General features: G+C 47.9%; 1 protein-coding gene across 1 annotated transcript in view; it reads left to right on the top strand.

Annotated features, from left to right (window-relative positions):
* Positions 1–24,141, top strand: part of LOC119442525 (chitin synthase chs-2-like) — a 79,774-nt gene extending 55,633 nt beyond the window's left edge. The window contains 13 exon segments of the mRNA XM_037707434.2: positions 1,174–1,530; positions 4,949–5,033; positions 5,796–5,992; positions 7,896–7,975; positions 9,655–9,769; positions 12,585–12,717; positions 12,719–12,953; positions 14,683–14,883; positions 16,903–17,297; positions 18,491–18,768; positions 19,504–19,814; positions 22,475–23,179; positions 23,784–24,141. Of these exon segments, the coding sequence (XP_037563362.1) occupies positions 1,174–1,530; positions 4,949–5,033; positions 5,796–5,992; positions 7,896–7,975; positions 9,655–9,769; positions 12,585–12,717; positions 12,719–12,953; positions 14,683–14,883; positions 16,903–17,297; positions 18,491–18,768; positions 19,504–19,814; positions 22,475–23,179; positions 23,784–23,929 (3,238 nt within the window). The 3' untranslated portion in view covers positions 23,930–24,141.
* The last annotated feature ends 542 nt before the right edge of the window (positions 24,142–24,683 follow it).

Below are 24,683 nucleotides of genomic sequence, written 5' to 3'. Positions count from 1 at the left end.
AAAGAAAATAAACAGCGGTGAAGTAGTCCGAATACTCGGTTCGCAGGGCGGTTTCATGACGACAATACTCGATGTTTCGATGCAGCAACTATACCGGATATCACCAGATATCGCTTTATTTTGCCCACGCTTTATGGGCTGTTGATATATACGAGGGGGTGCTGATAAGTATTGAGCCTTACCCAGAAAAAAATTTAGCTAGGAAGCTGTAACTTCCCCACTATTCTACATATTGTCCCCGAAAGTTAGTGCACATGCGACATCCGCCCTGGACCTTCTCAAGTCCCTCCAAATAAAATTCTTTTGGGTGCTGGTGTAGCCACTCATTTGCAGCATTAATTGCTTCCACAACACTCCCAAATGTTTGTCACTTTAGAACTCTTTTGAGGTTTGGGCAAAGATGATAGTCAGAAGCAGCCAGGTCGGGCGATTATGGTGGATGGGGCATCACTTGAAACCCTAAAGAGGCCAGTGTTGCCATTGTCTCACACAATATAAGTGACGAGGCATCGTCATGCAACAGCATTGCTTCTTTAGAGCGGTTTCCTTTCGACGTTGCTTTTTTTCTTTTTTTTTACGTTTTGCTTTAACTTTGTCAATAAAGCACCGTAATATTCTGTATTATTGGTTGAACTCTGTTGGAGGTAGTCCACCAGCAGAAATCGCATCTTAAAACCTGCTGTCATTACCTTCTGCACCGACCTTTGCACAGGGGAGCTTCATTGGTCTTAGGGAACTAATGTGCCCTCATTCCTTTTTTTTAAATTTATTTATTGACAAGATATAAGGAAATGTTGGCGCACAAATTGCGGCGCTGGGTACACCTTGGCTCTTGAGCAGGTGGTACATACAAAATACAGTTGCAACATACAACAATATACGACATAGTTACAACAAAGTTTCGTTGTCGCCTACAAGAGTCTAAATAACAAGACGAGATTACAAAGACGCACTTAAAGCGATAATGCGAGCAACAATGACACCTAACAAATAAACATTCAAACAACGATGCTCACTAAAATATTATCACAATATAATATAGACCTTGCGAAAAAGTATCCAGTGCATCTAGCTGACAGGTGCCAATATCTCCTTATACGAACATTTAATGTTAATGATAAAGGAATAACAACCAACGGTATGTATTGTACACCCGCATGCTCTTTGCAACAGGCTAGTCCCGGTGGCCGTCGGCGCCGTCCACGCGGCTGCAAGCTACGTCACCTACCGCGCCTGCGTCTTTGCCTGCAGAATTAAGATTCAGGGCTTCTCGATGGCGCTCCCGTTGGCGCTGAGCGGGCCCGTGACCATGCTCGTCCTGGCTGCCACCTGCGCCAAGCGCCGCTTGCAGCCTTGCCTGCTGAGCGGCGTGTTGCCGTCCTACGTGTTTCTTAACTGCTACGAAGGAACCTTCATGCAGTTATTCGCGCAAGAGCACGCCTGGGTTTGGATCGCCTGGTTCCTCAGCCTTCTGTGCGTAACGGCCCACGTATGGAAGTCCAAGGGTCGAAGGATGGCGAGTGAAGAAAGGCAAGAAAACAACATTCCCTACTTGCTTGTCAGTGACATGGAACGTGATCTATACTGCATCACTTTCGAGCTAATCTTGACAACTTGCTCCAACGCAACAACTTGTGCGAAGCATTATACAAATGCGTCAACGTTCACGTGTGCACTAAATGGCCGATAAGCTAGGGGAGCATACGAAAAATTAACTGTTTTCGTTTATCATGTGTTTTTATTACAAACTGTCTACATTAACTCTGGAGAAGTGTGAACTTGTTGCGCTTTGGCATAAACATATACAGTAAGCAGCAAGGAAAACTGTCTTCTGTGAGCAGGGTACTGCGATACTAGTTAAGACTGTGAAAAAAAGTATATCAAAATGTGTGAAATCACAGCGAAAAGTCGCTCTAGGTGTTTTGCTTCGTCCATGGGGCGCAAAGTTTGTTAGCAGCTTTCAGCGAACTTTTCCGCTGGGTAGTCACAAGGTTGTTTCAGTACCGCTTTCTCCTGAAGGAACCATAACGGTATTGTATGTATTCGTGATACGCAGCAGCAACCGCTGGTATTGGTAATGCCAAAAGCGAAACCGAAACCGAAAGATACATTAATTGAGCCGGATGTATCGAGTGTAGCGGTATAGAAGTGCGACAGCTGCGTAGGTATGGTTAACTTAATTCAAAGTCGTCAGCGTGGTTGCTCGGTCCTACCATACGTCTCACGGTGCCACGAGCAGTTCCACGGTATAAACTACTCTACTCTATACTTTCACCCGGCATGACAGGTACTTCGCCATCGTTAAGTGTAAGGCTATTTCCTTTTCTATAAGTTTGGCTTCATGCAAGCACGTGCTTAGCCTCGGCGCCTCCTGCCCCTTGCTGGTAGCAGTAGCGTTGAACTTCCGACTTCGTACGTATTTCCCCCGCGGACGAACTTTTCCTGTAATGCCAGTGCGCAGCCTAATGCTTGAAACTGCCAGTACGGTAGAGGTATATCGTTCGGCGCAAACAATCTCCATACGTGTCAGCCTGAATTCCAACGGAGCCATCGGCGGATAGCGCGCGAAATGCAACCGTGCCAGCTGGCACCTCTACGGACTGCGTTCAAGGACGGCCTGTGAAACACGCGGAAGCTTGAACGATTGTCGGCGATGACGGCTGTGGATGCTTCTCGGGGTTAATTCGTACAGCGGTAGTGTCTTTGCGCAGGAATACGGCGCCACGTGTAACACGTACTGTTGTCGGAAGGGGTCTAAGGGACAGTAAAGCCAATTATGCATCCGATATCCGTAACTGTCATTGTCGTTTTATAGCAGCAACGGACCTGCCATTGACAACGTGTACGCTGCGCTCATTAACACTAATAGCCGCACCCACAGAAAGGAGTACCTCCTCTCGCTGATTGATTCACACGCAATAAATAATACCGCTGACAGAGCGACAGGAAAGCATCGGTTCAGTGGTAGCAACTCCTCTAAAACAGTTTAACCAGATGAATGTTTGTTCGAGTCCTCGGTTTTTTTCGTTTTTTTTTTTTACGTCAAGAAATGTTTCGTACAATTATGACTGAAAAACACTGGACGATACCGGATATTCAACAGTACTTCAATGGTTCGGCCTGTTATACGGCATGTGGTTCTTGCCGAGTCGCTTGCGAAATTCGTTTAGTTACTTGTGATAGTTCCTTGTTATTGCCGACCATCTATTTTTTTATGTTTAAATAATTGCAGCTTTAGCTATTTATACTCTTGTCCAGGAGTTCTTTGGTGTGGTAAAATTTCAAGGTGATCAGGACTGTACCATTGATTTTGACCACTAAAGCTCGCCTACTCAAATAACAACTCAAAAGTGATCTCCACCGTCGCTAAACGCAAGGTAGCATTTTAGTCAATGATGACAACAGGTTTTTGACCATTTTTCATCGACGTGTCAAACTGATTTAGCGGTCTCTCAAGACGTGTGTGCTAATGCAACGCAAAAAGTATATTTTTATTCAAGAAGACATGCTTTTCAGTGCATAGACGAGTGTTTGTCGATATCTCAACTCTCTTAGGTCTTCTTTCATTTTGTACACAAATGTTGTATTCAATTTAAACAGCACAAAGCACTTGACGATCCCCGAACTCAACAGTTCCGCCTATTTCTCCTGCCAAGTCGTTTGTAAAATCCATCATTGGTTTGTGGCAGTTCCTCATTTTTGTTGGAATTCGAACATTTTCCAATCGAAATAGTTGTAATCTTATCAACCCATTTGTACACGAGTTCTTTCGTAAGGTGGGATTTCCAGGGGACCTGGGCTCTAGCATTGATTTCGACCACTATTATATCATTGTTAAGCGCAAGGTAGCGTTGCAGTCAATGATGGCGGCATGTTTTTTACCGCTTTTCATCGATGTTTCGAACTAATTTAGCTATGTCTCAAAACGTGTGTGCAAATGTAATGCACGGAATGTATCTCAATTCAATTAGGGAAATTTTCAATGGATGCTCTGGATTGAGTATTCCGCTTATTGTGGGTTTTCTGTCTCTCTCTCTCTCACTCTCTTTCTTTTTGGAAAGGGAGGGGGGGGGGCGCTGCGATCCCACAGGAACCCCGGCCTATATCGAGCCACCAATTAGTCATAACCAATTCCGCAGCTCCTCAGTGCTTCGACCCGTCGAAATTATCAAATGGCTGCTTTAGTAGACCCGTCAATATGAGCATATGATGGACTGCAAAAATTTGGAGGGCACTTAAGCCTTTTTCTGCACCTTCGCCTCGGCGCGCCGCTGTCGTGGAGGCGAGCGCCATCTGGATGGTGCTTGAATGGTAGAAATGCCGGAAAAGGGGTTTGGTGTTTCAGTTTTATCGTAACAGAATTATGTTTTCTCGTATATTCAAATTACAATCCGACGCTGTCATACCTGTAGGTTGTGGTTAAGTCGTACTAGAGTGTAATGTAGAACACTCTAGTCGTACTTTACAATTTTTCTGAAGCATTTTACTTTGAGAAATTCAATTAGTTCACTAGCGCCTCTGCGCCACGCGGAGAGCTTGTGTGGTCGGAGTGGTTCGGGATGATTTTCTTGGCCGCAGACGCCGACGCCGGATTTTCTGCGAAATATCGCGTTGATATCGTCGAGGTTTTGCTGCACATTGAGGCGCATAGGTATAAGGCGCATACTTGGCGCGTGGATTTCCCATGTCGGCTACAGCAACAAATATAGGTCGACTCACTATGAAGTTCCCTCTTGCACAAGAGTTTAGCATGAAAGGTTGTTCATGAGCAACAAAGCTGCAGCAGGTTAGTTCGTACTCGTCGTGACGCAGGATTCCTGCCAGTTAGACACGTGCGCCACGTATGCATTTTTTTTTTCGTTTCAGCATAGAGATGCAGTGATGCTTGCAGCATAACCGCTAATAGTCCGTTTTCGTATTGCTTCTTCTTTAATTGCCCCCTATGCAGTCTCTTTGCACGGCCCACGTACGCAAGCGCCTTACTGGAACAGTCCGTGACCCTGAACATCCGGAGGCTCAGCCGACATGAAATGGTGACGTTTGTCAGCTATCGGGTCTTTCAGTGAAAACTTTTATTGTTAAAGAAATAACAGTAAGCAGAAATAGCTGCTCTGTTTGCTTTTGTTTTCAACGACACGTTGGTCACCCCGGTGGACATCAGAAATTGTACGATGATAACTGATTCACTTTCTTATTAACTAAAATTTAATGTATTAAGGTGTGACGGCAGACGGCATTGCGACCCTATTGAAAAATACATATGCCTCATAACTGCCATATCCAATAATCCGATATTGAACATATAAGATCCCATGCAAAAACCCATTTTTCCCATATGTCACATGATGTTCTTCGATACAGGAGTTATGGGGAATCCGTTTTTTTTTTTTTCAGTAGGGGATGTTTATGTCGGACGAAGTCGGTTGGCGATGATGACACACTAAAGCGATCAACTTTTCTAATTGCCAACTTTGCAAATAGGTGATTTAGTTGACTATTATCTGAAGAGAGCAGCAACAGTTATGTCGTGCCTTTTGTTTCCTATTCTTTATGTGTGTGCGCACGCGCGTACGCACACAGACTAAGAATCTGCTGCTCATTGTAATTGTAGTCTAGATTAAATATAATTTCGCGGTGGGGGCAGGATGTAGGGCGAGATGCGTTGTAATTCATTGGAAAACTCTTTGCTTTTGTTCGCCCCCGGCACTGTGCTTTCTCAAACTTGAACGAACTTTATCGAAAATGGCGAATAACTTCGTAGCCCACGTTGTGATGAAAGTGAACCCATTTGACAGGATCAAGCGGACAGGCGTGAACAGCTGGAGGCTAACATGGAGAGCTTCCGGGAGGCCGTCGAGACGAGCTTCCGTGCTCCCAAGCCATCCCAGCGTGAGCTGGAAGATGGGGACGACGTCACGAGGATCTACGCATGCGCCACCATGTGGCACGAGACCAAAGAAGAGATGCTCCAGCTCCTGAAATCTGTGCTCAGGTAAGGACACAAATCTATAGCGAAATTACGACACAGACAGACAGACAAGAAACTTTATTTTGTCCTAAGGGACTACTTTGTCGTAGTCGCGGGCCGCACCTGCACCGGGGGCGGAAGACCGCGATCTTCAGCCCTTTCGCAGGCCGAGTTTCACAAATAATAATATAAGCACCAAGACAGTGCTTCAATGTCATGGTCTGTTCCCGTCGGCAATGCCAGTTTGTTTTTATTTTTCTTGCGAGAAATTCCGGTAAAAAACATTCTAAATCCACTATGATCAGTTAGAAATATAAGTGAATCAGCTAAGAATCTGCTGTAAGAAATTTTAAGTAAGATATCAGTGTTTCAAGATCGAATATATTAATTAAGCAAGCATATTTAAGGCCTAAGAATAGCAATCATCATGGTGGCGATACCGCAAATACAAAAAAGAAAGAAAAAATATTTAAAAAAGAACACCAGACCAATAACGCTTATTACCGTCAATGAGAAAACGTTTGTTGAATACATTTCAAGGAAATAAAATGTTCTATAATTTATTGTATATGAAATGTGTCGATAAAGCACATAAGTAAAATTCCTCACACGGAGGAAGAAGTCGAGTTGGCCCCGAAAGGCTAGGTCTAATAAATCCTTTCTTTTCTTGGGGAGGGGGGGGGGGGGGGTTATGGCGTTAATAACTTTATAATGTGCATGGTGGTATCGAACAGTTTCGAGACTGGCTGTCTTTTGAAAAGGGCAATTTATTTATGTGCATTCAAACCCTGTCAGCTTTGAAATAGTCCCCTTGCACAGCAATTCAGTGCTCGCAGCGTTCCTGCCACCTTGCGAATGTGTCCTGGGCGTCTTCTTTTCGGAAGGAGTCGAGCACCCTTGTGCGATTCGTGCTTGATTACGGAAATCGCGCAAAAATGGCGACTTTTGAGCTAGGCTGTTTAGTTTTGGAAAGAGTGATATAAGCGGAAGGGCCAAATCTGACGATGTAGAAACTATGTTGTTTCCGACGACAAACTCGCAATGTGCTGAGTGACCTGTGACAGGTTGCTTGTTCATCGTGCAGCATACAGCTCCTCGTGCGTCCCAGATCGGGCCGTTTTCCCCAAACGGCCTCCCTCAGACGCCCTAAAATTTGGCAGTAAAACGCGCTGTTCATAGTCTGGCCATTCTGGACGAATTCCTGGTGCACAATACCGCGAATGTTGGAGAACACGATGAGCATGCACAATATGCGTACATGCATATAGCCTTCTTTCGGCCGTGGAGACTGCGACGACGGTTGATTCGTCTCAGAGTTTTAGCTGCACACCTGAGTTTCGTTTCCAGTGATTATTCCCTGACGCGAAAGATTCGCAAGGATTCGCTTCCACTTATTTCGCTCTCTTTCCAAAATTAAGAAGCCAGCTCAAATATAGCCATTTTTTTTACACGAATGCTTAAATCAAGCTCGAATCGCAGAAGGGTGCTCGACTCACTCCGGAAAGAAGACGTCCAGGACATTCGCAAAGCAGCACAAACGCTAGGATCACTGTATTGCTGCGCAAGGGGACTATTTCAACGCTGACAGTGTTTGAATGCACATAAAAAAAAAAGACTTTCTTCAAAACAGAGCCAGTCTGGAAACTGTTTGATACTGCCTCGTGTAACACGATATCTACTTGTCAACTCCGCATATATTGATCTCGCTGTAACACTTTCGACGACGAAACAGCGACGACTCGCGCCACGGTACACGTCGGGCCGTCTCGTGCGCGTGTGAATCGAAAGGCCTTTTACCGCGGCTACGCCTGACTGCCGCGCACGGGCGAGTGGGAAAGCCCTTGGCCTACCCCATGAAGTGCTTATCTCAGTCAGTCAGTCAGTCAGTCTTTTTTTTTTTTTTTTTTCTCTCGTCATCGTTGCACAGGATGGACTGCGACCAGAGCGCGCGCCGACTCTCAAGGCTACACCTGGGCATAAAGGACAAGCTGTATTACGTCTTCGAAAGTGAGTTTGAACGATTGGCTGAGCTGGGGCACGCCGCCTCCCTCCCGTGCATGTGTGTATGTCGTGTGCGCGAACCGCGCAATGTGACGCGGCAGGATTGTGTATGCGGCTATAACTGAATGGTGTTTATAGAGTGGCACATACTATTTCGATGACATATGGGGTTCGCTAGCTAGCATAATTAAAACACAATAATAATTCGACAGAAGAACAGAAACTATTGCAACACGGTACGGTATTGTTTCAGTATATGCTGCACGATAGGAGAGTTGGATGCTTTTTTAAATTTTTTTTTCTTAGAATGACTTGCGGCACATGCATCGAATAAATAAACGGAAAAAAATTATGCGGATCCTATGCACTGTGGGAATCGATGCGAGCGAAGCTTTCTGCTCTACTTATTTTGATTGGCGATAATAAGGGGTGACGTTGACGGCGAATATTTAATTTCTTCAGCGTTTAGTCCAACACGAGAAGTGGTGAGTTGATGTCAAACGTTGGATATTAGTCGATGTCAAATACTGGATAGACGCGACGGGCAGAATGCCACCTAAACTATAACTATACCAAATAGCGAAGACTGGAGTCAAGAAACCCTCACGAAAATTCAAAGGCCAGTGAACTACCGTTCGAAGACAGATCTGGGTGTCTGGGAACGCGGAGTTGTAGGGAAGAAAAATTATAGGCCTCGCCACATGACCTGCCTGCCTCACGCCCACTTTTCCGGCGCCCTCTTCCTCCTTCGGCGACTGTGCATCGTTCAGCGCAGCCCGGGGAATCCCCCGGCTCCTGCCATGGCGCCTTTGACGTCACGAACCTCGTGTTCGGCGGCACACGTCGGGATTGCTGCGTATAGGAACTAAGGAAGCCTACTCCCAGCCTTTCAGCGAAATTCAGCCTATTTCCCAGCTCAAGACTGCTGTTCGCAGTAAAAGTAGAGAACGTCATCAGACAACGCGTCGTACAGGTCCATCTCGCGAAGTGGAAGTATAAGGGGATCCGAGGGGCTCGATGTTTTGACAAGTACAGCCGCACGTGGCCAACAGAAAACGAAGCCAAGCAAGGTATAGGAGTAATTAACTGTTATGTTATAATTCGAATTTAGAAATAATAAGGAGAGAGGAAGTGAAAGTGAACGAAAAGACAACTTTCCACCGGTGGGAACCGAACCCGTATCTTTCGCATTACGTTTGCGACCGCCTCTGTTCTTTTTGGGGTTTTACGTGCCGAAACCAGTTCTGATTATGAGGCACGCCGCTCTATACCAATTGAGCTAGTATACGGCGACGGCTACCGTCGCTGCCATCGGCGGCAAGCTGTTTTTTTATCTATTTTCATTTCCATTTTTATATATTTCAATTAAAGATACAGTTAATTTGCCCTGAAATGAAATGAGGAAATTTGCACGCGCAAGTTGGAATCAGTTAGCGCAAGACAGGGGTATTTGGCGATCGCTGGGAGAGGCCTTCGTCCTGCAGTGAACATAAATATATTATTATTATTGAATTATTATTATTATTATTATTATTATTATTATTATTATTATTATTATTATTATTATTATTATTATTATTATTATTATTATTATTATTATTATTATTACGTTGAATTTCATATTTCTTGACCGTTAACACGAGGGACATCGTTTAATTATTTTGTTCTGGTTCTTTTTTTTTCAGCTCATATTATTTTTGATGACGCCTTCAAAGATGCCCAAGATGCATCTGGCCGGAAATGTCGCGTGATCAACGACTACGTTCAAACTCTAATCAGCACTGTGAATGAAGCCGCTTGGTGAGTATACATCGTCATCCAACCGAGAAACGCACACACACAAAAAAAAGCACGCCTTGTCTTCACGCTCAAGATTTCTCGCGACAGCCGTTCAACGAACCCGACAAGTCGCAGCCCTCTTAGCGGCGATTACGTTTTCTTTAGTTTGAGAAAGGCTGTACGTGTTCAGTATATTTAGGCAGAATATCACACGCTGACGAAGTGAGGTTTGACAATACGTGACCATAACAGATGCGACCGACAGAAAAGTGTGCCCCAAATTAGGCTGGCCTGGCACCTCAAGGCGGCCTCTCCAGGAAGCGCATTCGCCAGGTACACTTCAATTTTTTTTTTTTTACTATAACAAAAAAAAAAAAAAAGACAGCGCTACAAGGCAGGATGGTATGCGTAAAGAAGCATGCAGGCACTGCGCTGTGTTTTCGGAGCGGCGCCTGGGCGTCTGTTTCACGCTACTCAATTCCCGCACTCTGTTTCATGTGCGATGACAGTGTGGGCATTGCGCGGCACCAGACCGGCGTGCAGACCCAGCGGCGAAAACATATCGCGAATACGCTCCAAGTACGTCTTTCTGAACGCTCCACGTGGCTTGCCGCATCACCTTCGGAGTTATGGCGGCGGAAAAAGGAGAGAGAAATGTCAGTTGCCAGAGAAATGTCAGAGAAAAATGCAAAGCTGCGCTTGCCACATTTCTCTTTCAACTACGACACCACAGCACCCGAAGCGAAACTAGAAATGATGTCGTCGCCTGAAAGCCACGGATACTAGTCTTTAAACAAAAAAAAAAAAAAAAAAGAAGATGCGTAACAGGTCGCTAAAGTGACCAGTTTGAAATTGCGTGAAGTGAAGTGCACCAACCTATAGCTGTAATTAGCAGCACGACGCATTCCAAAATTAGCAGAAATAACACGGGACAACCGCGCGTTTCATGAAATTATTTTCAGTAATCGGCAAGTTGGAGGTCATCACGTGTCATGTACGTGTTACTTCTGCCAGCCTTCGTCTGAGTGGTGGTGCTGATCATGAATCACCCACCAGGGTGGCTAGGGCGTTCTGCTGCGAAGCACACGGTCAGGGGTTCGATCCCAGAGAGCGGCAACTGCATTCCGGTTGGGTGTCCCGCAGAAAAATAAAAGCTTGCGCGTGCCTTCAACTACACGCGGTCAAAATTAATCCGGAGCGCCCACTTCGGCGTCTTATATATAGCCCAGGTATTACTATAGGGTCAATTAATTATTTATTTAATCATCATTCGTTATCGTCCACGCCTGATCTCGCATTTCAATAACCGGTGTGGCCACACTTTGCCATTCCCCTTTAGCGTCCTTCGAAATTGAATACGATAAGACGGCGATGCGGCACGCCAGGCCTGTGCAGCGCATTTTACTTTTGGCTCGGCGCTATGGCAACTCGACACCCCAGGAAGCGAACATGCACACGCGGATGCGACAGCTGATAGCTCTGAAAAGCATTTCCTTTTCAAAATGTACGCTCAGGCTCTCGTAGCTCACTCCGTCCTGCTTTATCCAAAGAAAAAAAGACGACTGGCTGGTACGGTTAGCTGCTCTTGCGCGCAGCACTCGGGAAACAAGTCGTGCCTCTTGTGTCGCTAATTGCGCGCAGTGCTGCGAAACTTCCGACGGAGGGGCTTCACCCTATCGAGACTCGAAACACGTTCGAGGAGCCTGTTTTCCTTTCAAAACCCCAGAGAAAACGAGGGTAAAATCTCCTGACATCGTTTGGCCTGGCAAGATTCTAAATTTTTATTCTTTTATTTCCTATTGGTTATTTTTCTCGCATCAATGGACGTATCGCTTCTAAGAATACATTCGGGTGGTTGCTCGTCTTGTGTGCTCTTTCTTAGATGCCTCAATTGGTCCTTTTGCGCGCTTCTTACAGTGGACCGTTTCATACAGTGTACAGTGTAATTACGGCGGATCAACCTATCTGCCATCATCAACTTCCACAACTTCTACACTCCCAAACTCAGAGTTATTGCTCGACGGGTCGATATGAAAAGACGGCATAAAACAATAGGCTCCATATAAAATAACACGAAAACAGAGGCAGTGCACAAAACCTAACAAGCAACTACATTCATTCATTCATTCATTCATTCATTCATTCATTCATTCATTCATTCATTCATTCATTCATTCATTCATTCATTGTTGTTGAGAAATCAGGTTGCAGAATATGCAAGCGATGGCTCACCTATGCAACCGACTCAAAGAAACATTTCCCAAGGAAAAAAAGTATATATCCGAGTGAAATCTACAAGCGCAGACGTCAGCACGACACTTTTATTTATCTTAAAAATTTTGTCCATTATTGCGCTTTGGTGCATTAGACATTTCTTCCATAAAATAATAACTACCTATACAGCCCGCGTATACAACAACGTTTGCGTGCCTTCTTATTTAATTTTTTTTCTCCTTCTCCCTCTGCTTTTGTGGCGCCAATTGTGCTGAGAAAACTCCGCTACAGTGCGTCTCAAAAGCGGTGGCGTCGTGCTGCTGAACACTAGGTCGCGAGTTCGAATCTTCGCCGGTGCGAGACAAGAACACATCACCAAGGTGTTGAGCCGGGCTAGCTTTCTAACCGTATCTCTGTAACCGCTTTCCACGACTGCAGGGTAACAAACCGGATATTCGCGTCTGGTTTAACCTCCCTGCCTTTCCTCTCGTATCTTTACCTCTCTCTCTCTCTCTCTTTCTCTCGTCCTCGTATTTCGCACCAAAGTTGAACCAGTAGTGGAATTAGTACGAGCTGCTGTTTCTGGCCTTCCCTCTCTCCCTCTCTCTGATCGCAAGAACAGCAGCGTGTACGGGCTGAACGACATCTGCCTGCGCCCTCCGCGCGTGCTGGACACGCCGTACGGTGGCCGGCTCGAGTGGACCATGCCGGGCCGCAACGGGCTCGTGGTGCACCTCAAGGACCGCAGCCGCATTCCGGAACAAGAAGCGCTGGTCGCAAGTCATGTACATGTACTACCTGCTGGGCCACCAGCTCGCCGAGTCGAAGCTCGAGCCCCATCGCAAGGAGGTGCGCAAGCAGAACACCTACATCCTGGCCCTCGACGGCGACATCAGCTTCCGGCCGGAGGCCGTGCTCTACCTCCTCGACCACATGAAGAACAACGCGGGGCTCGGCGCCGCTTGCGGGAGGATACACCCCATCGGATCCGGTGCGTTGGTATTTTTGTACGGCGGTGAGGGGCCGCGGCGTGCTCGGGATGAAATGTTTATCAAAGAGCAGCCAGACGGCCTGGAATATTTGCTTTGAAACGTAATTATCAGTGATGATAAAATAAACGTTACCTTGCATATAACTCATTCGAATAGGTAGAAAATTATCTGGGCGGTTTTTTTAGCCAGCAATCCGCAATTTTTGTTTCTAACACCACTTATTATACCGGCTACACGTACGTTGGAGGTCGGCTAGTAATTTGTACGGCTGGGGCGGTGAAAGTGGCCGGCGTGGAAGCCGCCACTAAGGAGAGCCAGCGAACAGACTCCTAGTATACAGTTTCGCTGTCTTGGATTTATCAGTAGCTCGGATTGGCACACATCAGCAAAGGTGGCTGACTCTTCCACCAGACTCTGTTCGGTCCTCCTCCTTCATGGTTCAATCGGGCAAAAACTTAACGCAGTACAGCCGCGCAGAGACCGATACAATCGAAAACCCTTTATATGGCATTTATGACGCGCTTTAAAAGTTTGAGTATCTGTCCGCGTGTGCGTACGCACAAGAGTACATAGCTCCGTCGAACGCGCCCGCCAAAGATGGCTGCGGCGTACGGAGAAGCGAGCTTCAGTGACTCAGGACTCAGGCGCCATGGAGCCAATATGTTGCAAATGTGAACGTGTTTGCCCACGCAGGTGCGTAACACATGATATAAGAACAAGGGTGAGAGCCGTTATAATGCATAGTGCCAGGATCGAATCCGGTATCTCGATTCCGAGGCAGGCGCTTAGAAAACTTAATGCCATGCGACGATACACGCGGCTTAAGTCCCGCTTGCTAGCTGGAAGCATAGCGCCCCTGTAGCGGGGTGGTCATGTGACATTTGATTTCGGCGGCTCTTTTGACAGATAAGCGCGACAGCACGCACGACTATATTTCCTGTAACACATCCGAAGCAAGTCCCGACAACGAATCTCGGAATTTACTGCGCCAAGTGTATGGGGACGTGTGCGAGGAATAGTTTCGAGAAAAAAAAAAAAAAAAACGAAATTGTGCACACAAATGTGTACGTGCGACTGAGTGAGATGCAGAAGTCGAGCCGTCAGGAGATTTGCCGTTGAGACTTAGGCCCGTAATTCTAGAATGTCCCTCCGCGTCAATAATTGAGAAGCGTAATGTCTTCTTCAGTCTAAATGTGGCGCTGTACTCAACTCTGTGAAGTGGAGGAATAACTTCGAGTCGAGGATAGTTTGAGAATATAGGGGTTAGTCTAGTTCTTACTTAGTATAGTTCGACCGTACTTCTCTTCCCAGATTGCTCCGGAAAGTTGCCCACGGTATTTGGCACGAGATTAAGACATACAAAGCCACCGATGTGAGGCGCCATACGACAGGGCTGCTTTGTGTAGCTTCATCTGCATGTCACTTGGCTCTTACACGCGACGCTGTACATCTCCATACACCAGCGGCCGGCGAAGCGATCAGGAACGGTTTCTGCTTTGCTGCGTACAGCACTAGAGCTGTTTACGAGCACCGTGATCCGCTTTCCTATAGTACTACATTAATCCCACAAGCATCATGACTTTCAACTCTCTTGAGACGAGTTCTGAAGTGACGTGTGCATTCGACAACTGGGCAGCAAAACCGCGCAGTGCAATATCTATGCCGACGTATCGGACGCCGTGTGATTAATTGACCACAGTCGCATGGACACTTACGGCCGGGGCGCAGGTCCCATGGTGTGGTACCAGAAGTTCGAGTACGCCGTCGGCCACTGGCTGCAGAAGGCCACCGAGCACGTGCTGGGCTGCGTGCTGTGCAGCCCGGGCTGCTTCTCGCTGTTCCGCAGCGAGGCCCTGATGGCCGACAACGTGCTCAAGACATACACCACCAAGTCCACGGAGGCGGTGCACTTCGTTCAGTACGACCAAGGTGCGTTCCATTTTTGTAGTGAGAAGAAGTACATTGAACGATGCGTCACTCCCCATTCTTTCGAATTTAGGCCATATTTTTATACGCTATCGCTGTTATTTTAAGTGTACTTTATCATCCTTTATTTCACGTTTTGCGTTTACCCACTCGTTTATACGTTTCCTGGCTGAGAGAGAGGGAGAAATTTATTTACAGAAAGGCAGAGAGGTGGGCCTGAGCTGTAGCTTGCTCTGGCCTGCTACTCTACACTGGGGAAAAGGAACGGGGAGGAGAAAAGGTTAATGATGATAAGAGGAGGAGGTTTTATATACAAGTTTACAACGTTGTGGCATCTCTAAAGCCGTGCGTCCAGCGCAGTGGCTTGTAGAAAGACTAAAGCGGCACTGGCTATCAGGGCTGCGCTGTTTGCATTGGGCCGAGGACCTAAAAGAAACTCGTCTGATAGGGGCCTCTTATCGACTTTTGCAATTGAAAAGGCCAGTTTCTGTCGTTCTTGCGCATACGCGGGATAAACGCAAAATGTATGATCAAGTGTTTCTGGTACCTGGCAGTATTCACAATTGGGGCTAATGTCACTGCAACCAATGATATGTCTATAACGATTCGTGAATGCGACACCAAGGCGAATCCGGTGCACCATGCTTGTTTGGCTTCTTTTGAGCTTGTGAGGAATGCTGTATTTCATTTCTGGGCCCCATTTATGCACTCGCTGGTGTTGACGATCTGGTTGGGTCCAGTGCTCCAACGTACAATTGTGTATTACGCAACGAAGTAGGGCATTTGTGTCTGTCCGTGAGAATGGAATGCGTACTTCAGTCGAATTATTTAAAGCAGCTTTCGCTTCAGCGTCTGCCTGTTCGTTCCCTATCACACCACAGTGTGAAGGTATCCATTGAAAGGTGATAATATGCCCATTTCTATTTGCATGGTCGAGAAGCTCTGCGATTTCTATAGCCATTGAATAATAGGGGCCCCGCCTGAAAACACAGGTAATGGTTTGAAGAGCTGGTTTGGAATCGCAGAATATGGTCCATGCGCGAGGAGGCTCCTTGGCGAGATCCTGGCTGTGAGATTATTACTAATGGTGCCATGTACCCAACTCTCTAATGTATTCATTTCGACTGTTTGATTAGGTTCGTGCTTGTGTTGTAGTGCACGTTAAAGAGCCCCAGGTGGTCAAAATTAATCCGTAGACCTCCACTACGGCGTGCCTCATAATCAGAACTGGTTTTGGCACGTAAAACTCCAGACAGAAGAAGTTTGGGCTCGAGTTAGATACCGACCGACTACGTGACTGATCGCGGAGTGATAGTAGCAGTTGGACGACTGTCTTGGGGACAAGAAACTCGGGATCACTTTTTTTATTTTTCTCTTTGTTGGGCTTGTGCGGGAATTTAAGACTTAGCTGTCGTCCAACTACCTGTAACGTTTACTGTGGGTCGTCAAAACCTGTTCCGCTCTCATTTTTCTTTCGAATATATTTACTTATTTCCCTGAGGGCGCTTCATTTTATTATTTTCTTTTTCTTTTTTAAAGTCCCCTGGGCTTCTTCCGCGTTCTGAAATCTAGAGGGTTGTATCATCACTCGGACCTTTTGCAGAAATATTACATCATAGCATAAACTATACGGTGGGACTATACTTTCCGGGAGTGAACAACATCTCGGGGTAATATGGTACTTTGCGGTGTAAGGCTCGAACCGACAATTGCGCTTCTCGTACCAACGTTTCACAAAATTTCGCCTTCGTCGGCCGTTTATTCGGATAAATCGAATCCCTGACTTCGGCCCGATCAGCAGAATGTCATACAGCCGAAGGGCACGTTTCTCGCTAAAACGACGGGCGAGACAAGGAACACGAACGACGACGCAGGCGGGAATGGTCGTCCCATGCGTTCGTCTTTCTAGCGGCAGACGTGTTTTTCATTACAGTGTTTCTGCAGTGATTCAGTTCGGCGTGTAACCGTTGGAAGTGCCACTGCTATAACGCTTCTCGCTGTGTCGTTGTCTCCGCGTCGCAGGCGAAGATCGTTGGCTCTGCACCCTACTGCTCAAGCAGGGATACCAGGTTGAGTACAGCGCCGCCTCGGACGCCTACACCCGCTGCCCCGAGACGTTCGAGGAGTTCTTCACGCAGCGCCGCCGCTGGACTCCCTCCACCATGGCCAACATCATCGACATCCTGATGAACGCCCGAAGGATGGCGCGCAACAACAGCGGCATCTCGAGCTTCTACATGGCCTACCAGGGCATGCTGCTCGTGGGCACCATCCTCGGGCCGGGCACCATCTTCCTCATGCTGGTCGGCGCGTTCGTCAACTGCTTCAAGGTGTCCGCGATGACGGCGTGTATCGTCAACGCCGTACCGGTTTGGTGCTTCGTCGCCGTCTGCTTCCTGTGCCCCCACAAGATTCAGGCACGTCCACTGCGCCCTACACGATATCAACGCTCAATTCTATTAGTATTCTGTCGCGATTCCGCAACACGCGGAACGGTGTTTTTACCCCGAATGTCGCATACATACAGTAGCGCCAGATATACATGCTTCTTCCGGCTAAACAATTGGCTCGTTCACACTCAGACTTCGCACAGAGGTGGCATTTCGCCGTGTATGTAGTTTAATATACCACATACGAGTTCATTACTTGTTTGTTTCTTACAAAATAAATTATAACTACGCATCGCTTGCGTCAATACCAGATAAAGAAATGGACTATTCACGTCCGTCCGGCAGTCTTCGGGTAACTTTCAAGAGTCCTCGTTATCCTCCAACTTTCGAACGCATAAGGTTAGTATTGATCCGATCTCGTCGAGACGTGTTTCGAATTACAGGAATGCAATTGACTTGATGCTTATCGTTATGAAAGTTGAAAATAGCCGTCCACCCAAGAGTAGTCCGAAACTGTACAAAGAAACTAATTATAAAGCTTTAAAAAAGAAAAGCTTTTGAAGAAAAAATTATTCCTGGTACTGCAAGTGAAGCGCAAAAAACAAGGACAGAAGGAAGGTACAACATACGCGCTCCAGCACATGCGCCTTCTTTCTGTCCTTGTTCTTTTTTTGCTTCACTTCCTGTAAGTCGTAGCAATAAGGCCAAATTATTATACCCTTCTCTTCCTGGTTTGGGGATCGGAACCACATGGACCAACGCCTTTCAGGGGCGGTCGCTCTACCATGCGAGCTAACCAGGAGCCTGGCAGACTGCAGGGCGAGGGTGAATTAATCTGTCTCTGCGCTTCGAGTCGCCGATCAATTCGCCCTGCGATCTTCCTGCCTCCTGGTTTACTGAGATGGTAGAGCGACCGCCCCTGAAATGCGTTGCATCCTGGGTTCGATCCCCGGACCAGGACGAATTTTTCTTCAAACTGCCAAGCTTTGTTTCTAAGAAACCCGCGTGGGTTTTGCTTCGTAGGTTCGCGTTACTTTTGTGTGGTTGAATATTTTTTCCTTTTCGTGACACTTCATCTTCCTTGCAGATCTATTTTTTAAAAAAAGAAACTCGTTTGCCAATGTTTATATTAAGTGTTCCTTAGGCTTGCTGTCAAAAGAGTGTGCAGGACATTTTGACGCAACATGAGTGTGTCTCAGCAACTGACGCTTCTATTCCAGATCGCAGTGGCGCAGGTGCTGTCGGCAGCCTACGCCCTGCTCATGGCCGCCGTGATGGTGGGCACGGCGCTGCAGATACAAGAGGACGGCATAGCGTCGCCCTCGTCCATCTTCTTCGTGGGCACGGCGTTCGTGTTCTTCTTCGCCGCCCTAGTGCACCCACAGGAATTCCAGTGCCTGATGCACGGCCTGCTCTACTTCGTGCTCGTGCCCTCCATGTACCTCATCTTGGCTCTCTACTCGGTCATCAACCTCAACGTCGTCTCCTGGGGCACCCGGTATGTATGGAAGAGACACACTCGCGCGCGCACGGATTTGACTTCACGTGGCACTTACGTCACATGAGGACGTTATGGGGTTTTCTTCTTATTCGCGCACGCATTGACAAAACGTGTGCATTCACTTGCGCATTTTGAGAAGTGTGCGCGCGTTTTGCAAACTTGTTGTCTTCTTGTCGCGGACTCATTTCGGCAGCAAGTCCTAAGAAATCTTCGAATTGGGTTGGTTGGCACGACGATTTCATCGCGCAGAACCGGTATACCGAAGTGGTGCGAACACATGCACGAAGTGGTTCTTTTCCCGCGTCATCGTTTGTCTTGCTTGTGGTTCGTTTGCGGGCTAACACGGCTCCGAGCGCGAGAAGGGCTCCCTTCACAGTTGCGCGTCACAACTCCCACATGTGCTCGGTAAAATGTGCTCCATTATCGCTTGCGTATTTTCTCGGCCACCTAGTTGGAACAGTATGTATTTTGTAAGAAACAAACAAGGACAGAAGGAGGGTACACTCCTTTCCAGCACCAAGAACGATTCCGCAATATTAGCGATGTAATAGACTAATAGCAAAACTGGAACATCGTATGGTTATTTTCTTTTCTTTGTAAATGCTGAGTCACTTAAGCCCGAACACGGATCAAGTAAAATATGAAATAACGCCAATAATGCTTCCTAATACATGCGCCACCTGAAGTTAGGTCACTGTTTTGTGACGCCTCTCTTTGCCACACCGCATGCAGGGAAACTTCCCCTGCCAACACAACGCAAGGCGGAGCGGACCACGCACCATCCAGCACCGGCCGGTACTGGCCAACGGCACAGGCAGTGATGACGTGCCGCCTCGGCGACATACTCACTTGCCTCTGGTGCACAAAGACCCACAGCAAAACCACCTGGGGGGACTTCTCCCTGAACGTGGCCAGCAAGGGCGACTCAAGACCGGAGAGCCTCGAGCCCTTGTTGAAAGAGAGCGGAAACAAGATGCCCGTCTTGAGCGAAGAAGAGGAAGGCGACGACGAAAGTGGCCAGCATAAGGAACTTCAGCCAAATGGTACGGTATTTTCCGATCATCGTGTTGAAGTTGTCCTTTATCTCGAAACATCAGCCGCAATTCGCCGCAGTATATATATATGCTGTTACATAATAGAGAGGTTGTGGGTTCTGCCGTCAGCAGCGTTCAGACAGTGGCGGAACGCAATTACGCCCACGTGCTGAGGTTTCGGCAGGCATCAAAGAAATACAAGCGGTCAAAGACCTTTCGCTACACGAGATCTTTCGCACCCTATATGGGCCGCTTTGGCGAAGCACTTTACCCTCGCTACTCACGCTGCTACAAGGCTTCGCACAGGTTACTGTAAGTCGCCGCACGGTAAGCTGTCGAGAGAAAAGGTAGTGAAACTTGGGCGAAACCGTTTACTTTTGTCACTCGAGAACTGCGCAGGAATTTAATTTCACTTGCGCAAAACTTTCCAACAGTGACCAAATTTGTCCACCGGTAAAATTTATGTTGCAAACGCCCTTGGCAAGCGTTGCTTTCGGGCGTATTCAGAAGACCATATATGAACCATCACTACTGCGGAACAGTACCAGAAACACATCTTGTCACGACGAACAAGACACATAGCCGAGCCGAATATTACAAGTCGTATGCAATCATACATGCATGCACGAACTCGCAACACTTTGCGAAACCTGTTCGCTAAATCTTAGAATTTTCGAGACCCTTGCGGAATACAACGTTACCTTCACTCAACGCCTTTCTTCCTGCTTCCCTGATTACGGTAGTGTGGCCAACGAAATATTTCAAGAAAATAACATTGAATCCCCAGTGGTTTCATTGCTTTCGGCAACGTTGAATGTCCGTTGCGTCGAAAGTGAAGCTAGGCATACCTTGCCGTCGGCTTTCCCTAGCAGCTAGCACTCACCCGGCCTGCAACGCGTGTGACAGATAAAAGAGCGGCTCTTCGCTTGCCGTTTAAAATGCTGCCCCCCTTTGTCAAAGACCATGCGGCCGGGATCGGCAAACTGTGCTGTCGCAAGCGGTCGCATACGCCGTCTGGCCCATGCATCGTTGCCCGGTGCCAGCTATGCGAGCGCGCAGCGAGCACTTGGCACAGGCGGTAACGATACGCTAAAACGCCCTAATGGCGAGAACTGGGGCATCCGCAGGCATCGAGAAACGGAGCGGAGGACAGGGCGCAGCAGGCGTCTTGTCTACATTGTATACCGATGGCTGATCGATCGTTAACGATCATGCGCAACAGTGAAAGTTCACGCTTTTGCTTGGGCGCTTCCGACATCTACATCGATGTCGAAAAAAAAAAAAAAAAGACGGTAGGAAGGAGAAAGCCGGTATTATATAGCGGGTCAATCGCGGCGACGGGCCCGGCAGGTGACGGCGCTTTAGAGCTTCCCTCGTGCGAGCGCTCGCGCGCGCTCGCATACATTTTTCTCGCAGCCCGACAGTTACACCGAACGCGCGCTCGGGCACCCGGCGCGCCGAACGTGACCGCGAGCAGGTGTCCGCGTGCGGGGGGAACGGCGAACAAAGAAAGCCGACAAACGACCCACTTGCGAAGAAGGCCGGAAGGGACGCCTTCTGCAGGTTGGGCAACTGCTTCCACGGCACGCACTGCATGTAGTGTCCCCCTTTCGCGTAAGGGGGCAAAACAAACCGACGCGCGGAAAGACAGAAAAATCCGCTTCCCCGAGAGTAGTATCTATCGTGGTTGCCTGACAATGAAAGTCCCTGGGAATAATGACATGCAAGAATGGTGCAGTAGTGTCGTAGTACGTCGCACTCACGCGCGTCGGATCACCGCGCCGCTCGACCGCGCATTCAACGGAGACGTGTTTCCCGCGCGACGGTGCCTCAGTGGCGTTCGATCGGCAGCGCAGAGCGGGTTGGATTCCTGGCCAAGCCCACCGTATTTCGAGGGGAGCGGAGTGCAAGTACGCCCGTGTATGCGCACTGGGCGCACGTTACATAACATCGGGTAGTGAAAATTACTCCGGAGCAATATAATTGCACTTGAAAATACCACATGGTGCGCGCAGCCCATAATTATAAGTTAAAGAAAATACTTCTTAGTGACATTACGCCCATAGAAGAACGCATTGAGCGTACGACTTGGCCAGCGTAAGCGATCTTTTTCTATCGTATACGGTAGTATATATATATATATATATATATATATATATATATATATATATATATATATATATATACACGTATACACTACCGCACCTCCTATATATACTACCCCGCACCTCCACCAAGATGTTACGGGGAGATTTACAGAAAAGGGGGTTTATTTACACTATGTAAAAAGAGACTACAGTGTACTAGAACTATTCTAGTACACTGTAAAAGAGACTAAATGTTGGCCAGCGACAACAAAGATGGCGAGCCACAGTTTCACCTCTTCCTCGTCTCGTCGGCTCTATGCTTCAGCGTCTTCTTTGTCCGCCGGACAACTGGCTCATATATATATATATATATATATATATATATATATATATATATATATACAATATGCAGTGAACCATTATCAGAAGATCGAAACGATGCCTCCTTCAGAATTCCGCGAACGTGCTAAAAGATGTCCTTTTCTTTTACCGCTGAGCCGTCGGACTTCACAATTGTAGACACGACCGGACTAAATCACTATTATCTGAGGAAATAAATAATTCGGATATCTTCGTGCGCAGGTGCATTACCGGGACCCCAGGGCGCGGCAGCAGAGTGCGATCACTCGGTCTGGCGCACTCATCCGACGCTAAGGCATTGCGTCCACGCCGCTTTGGAGCCTGATGAAGGCAGGTTCTGGAACGCCCTCATCACGGAATTTCTGGAGCCCGAGAAAGCCAAAGACGCGTCCACGGTGCACGAGATGCAGGGAAAGCTGGACGCGCTCCGGAACAGCGTCGCATCCGCGCTGCTGTTCTGCAACGCCATGTACGTTCTCGTCATTGTGCTCCTCCAACACCACAGGAGCACGTTGTACATCGAGTGGCCCCTGACAGCCAACGTGACCATAGGCTACGTGCCGTCCGCCGAGTTCGTCGTCGTGCAATCGAGCTACCAGCACCTCGAGCCCCTGGGCATAGTGTTCATCGCCTTCTTCGCCTTCATCCTGCTCTTGCAAGTGTGCGGCATGATGATCCACCGCTTTCACACTTTCTCGCACGTGCTAGCCTCCATTTCCATACTGGACTCGACCGACCCTAGCGAGGGCTACATGACTTACCTGTCCGCACTCAAGGAGCTCCAGACGCCCGAAACCATCGAAGACCTGCCTCCGGCGAATGCCACCGCTTCCGGCGAGGAGACGTGGCGAAGCCCGAGGGAGGTGGACCTGGAATTCGTCCTCGCTCGCAACCTGATGAACATGAATAACGGACGCGACGCCGAGCGTAAGTATAGTGGCCGCTGAGGCGGCCGGCTTCCGGTGTTGCTCAATTACTTAACTCAGGCAAAGTGAGCGCTCTTAGCAGCAGCGGCAAGATTTGCGCAGTGTTTGGCAAAGCAGTGGATAAGCTGCGAGGGGTATTGGGTTACTGTCACTTGCTCGTTAAAACAAATGTTCTCGCTGTTCCTTCCGCAAGATGTGTGCAGGGCCACCATTCCTCAGACTCGATGGGGAAGGAAGGAAGGAAGGAAGGAAGGGGGGGGAGAGAGAGTGCAATTAAAACCGGAAGGTTCCTACGACTTACCTGCTATCCATGGTGAAACGAGGACTCGTAGAAGCCTGACAGACAGACAGACAGTAGCCCAGCCTTCTGTCGTCTGAAAAGAAAAAAAAAAAAAAGAGATACGTGATGGCTAGAAGGATGAGTAAACTTTCCTGTCATGACTAATACGTTGCGAAATGCGATGCCCATGGCTCAGTGACCTTTTCAACATTTCGTCTTACCGCGTATTTTAAGGATTGAAAGGTCAGACCGGTCTTGGTACGGTTGGTGTGACAGGAAGAACAATCGCATATAACGTAACAATTTTTATTTTATTTCTATGCAGTGATTCCCGAGACGAACACGAGTTGCCTGAAGCGCACTCTGAGCCCACAGGCCGTGGCCGCCATGCTGCGTCGTCGCCGAAGCGACCCTTCGCTTTCTCGCCGGTCAAGAAGAAAGCCACTGCGCTCTGCCTCGTCATACAGATGACAAGAGCTGAGCGGACGTAAATGACGACGCGTTTGCAACGTGGACAGGCTGTTTTACTGAATAAAACGTGAAGACGTTGACGTGGCAGCGGGCGCGCGCTGCACAAACCGCACACAGCGTACCGTAGTGTCGGGAATTAGGCATGCACGCGTGCCGCCGATATCTGAGAGCTTTAGCATAAACCTACCGTTCAACCGTTATTGCTTCGGCCACCTGCCAGCTTTGCACTAGCCGCACCATGCATGCACCTAGCACGGTCTGGCTAGCACGTGCAATCCTGGTAATTTGGTGCAGTGTCTCCGTGTATGCATGTACAGGAACACCAATTTGTTGGTGATGGTAGCGCTATATTATCGCCATTGCATTGTGTGATCGGTTTCGGTATTCTGAGCAGAACGACATTGCTGCGGAAAAATGGGGAAATCGGCGGAAATGCGAAAGAGGAGAGTGATGTCAGCCTCCTGGGCTATGGCGAAGATTTCCCGTGCACGTGTTTTGGTCCGAACCAAATGACCGTTGCTCACCCTTCTACGAGCCAAGCATTTCCAACATCCCCTTGGGACACCGATCCGTGATGCTTATACTTCGTGTCACCAGCTACGCGCAGTGCAACAAAGGCTAGGAATCGTCTCAGCCAATCGCAAACGAAAGTGCTACTATAACCCTTCCGTTTAAACTTGCATTCAGTCGACGTCGCGCGAAGGGCGATCAGAGGCAGGCAATGGAGGAACCCTTTATATGGTTCTCTTTTCTG

This window comes from Dermacentor silvarum, chromosome 2, assembly GCF_013339745.2.
Source record: "Dermacentor silvarum isolate Dsil-2018 chromosome 2, BIME_Dsil_1.4, whole genome shotgun sequence".
Lineage (NCBI taxonomy): Eukaryota > Metazoa > Arthropoda > Arachnida > Ixodida > Ixodidae > Dermacentor > Dermacentor silvarum.
This window is presented reverse-complemented; position numbering and strand designations above follow the sequence as displayed.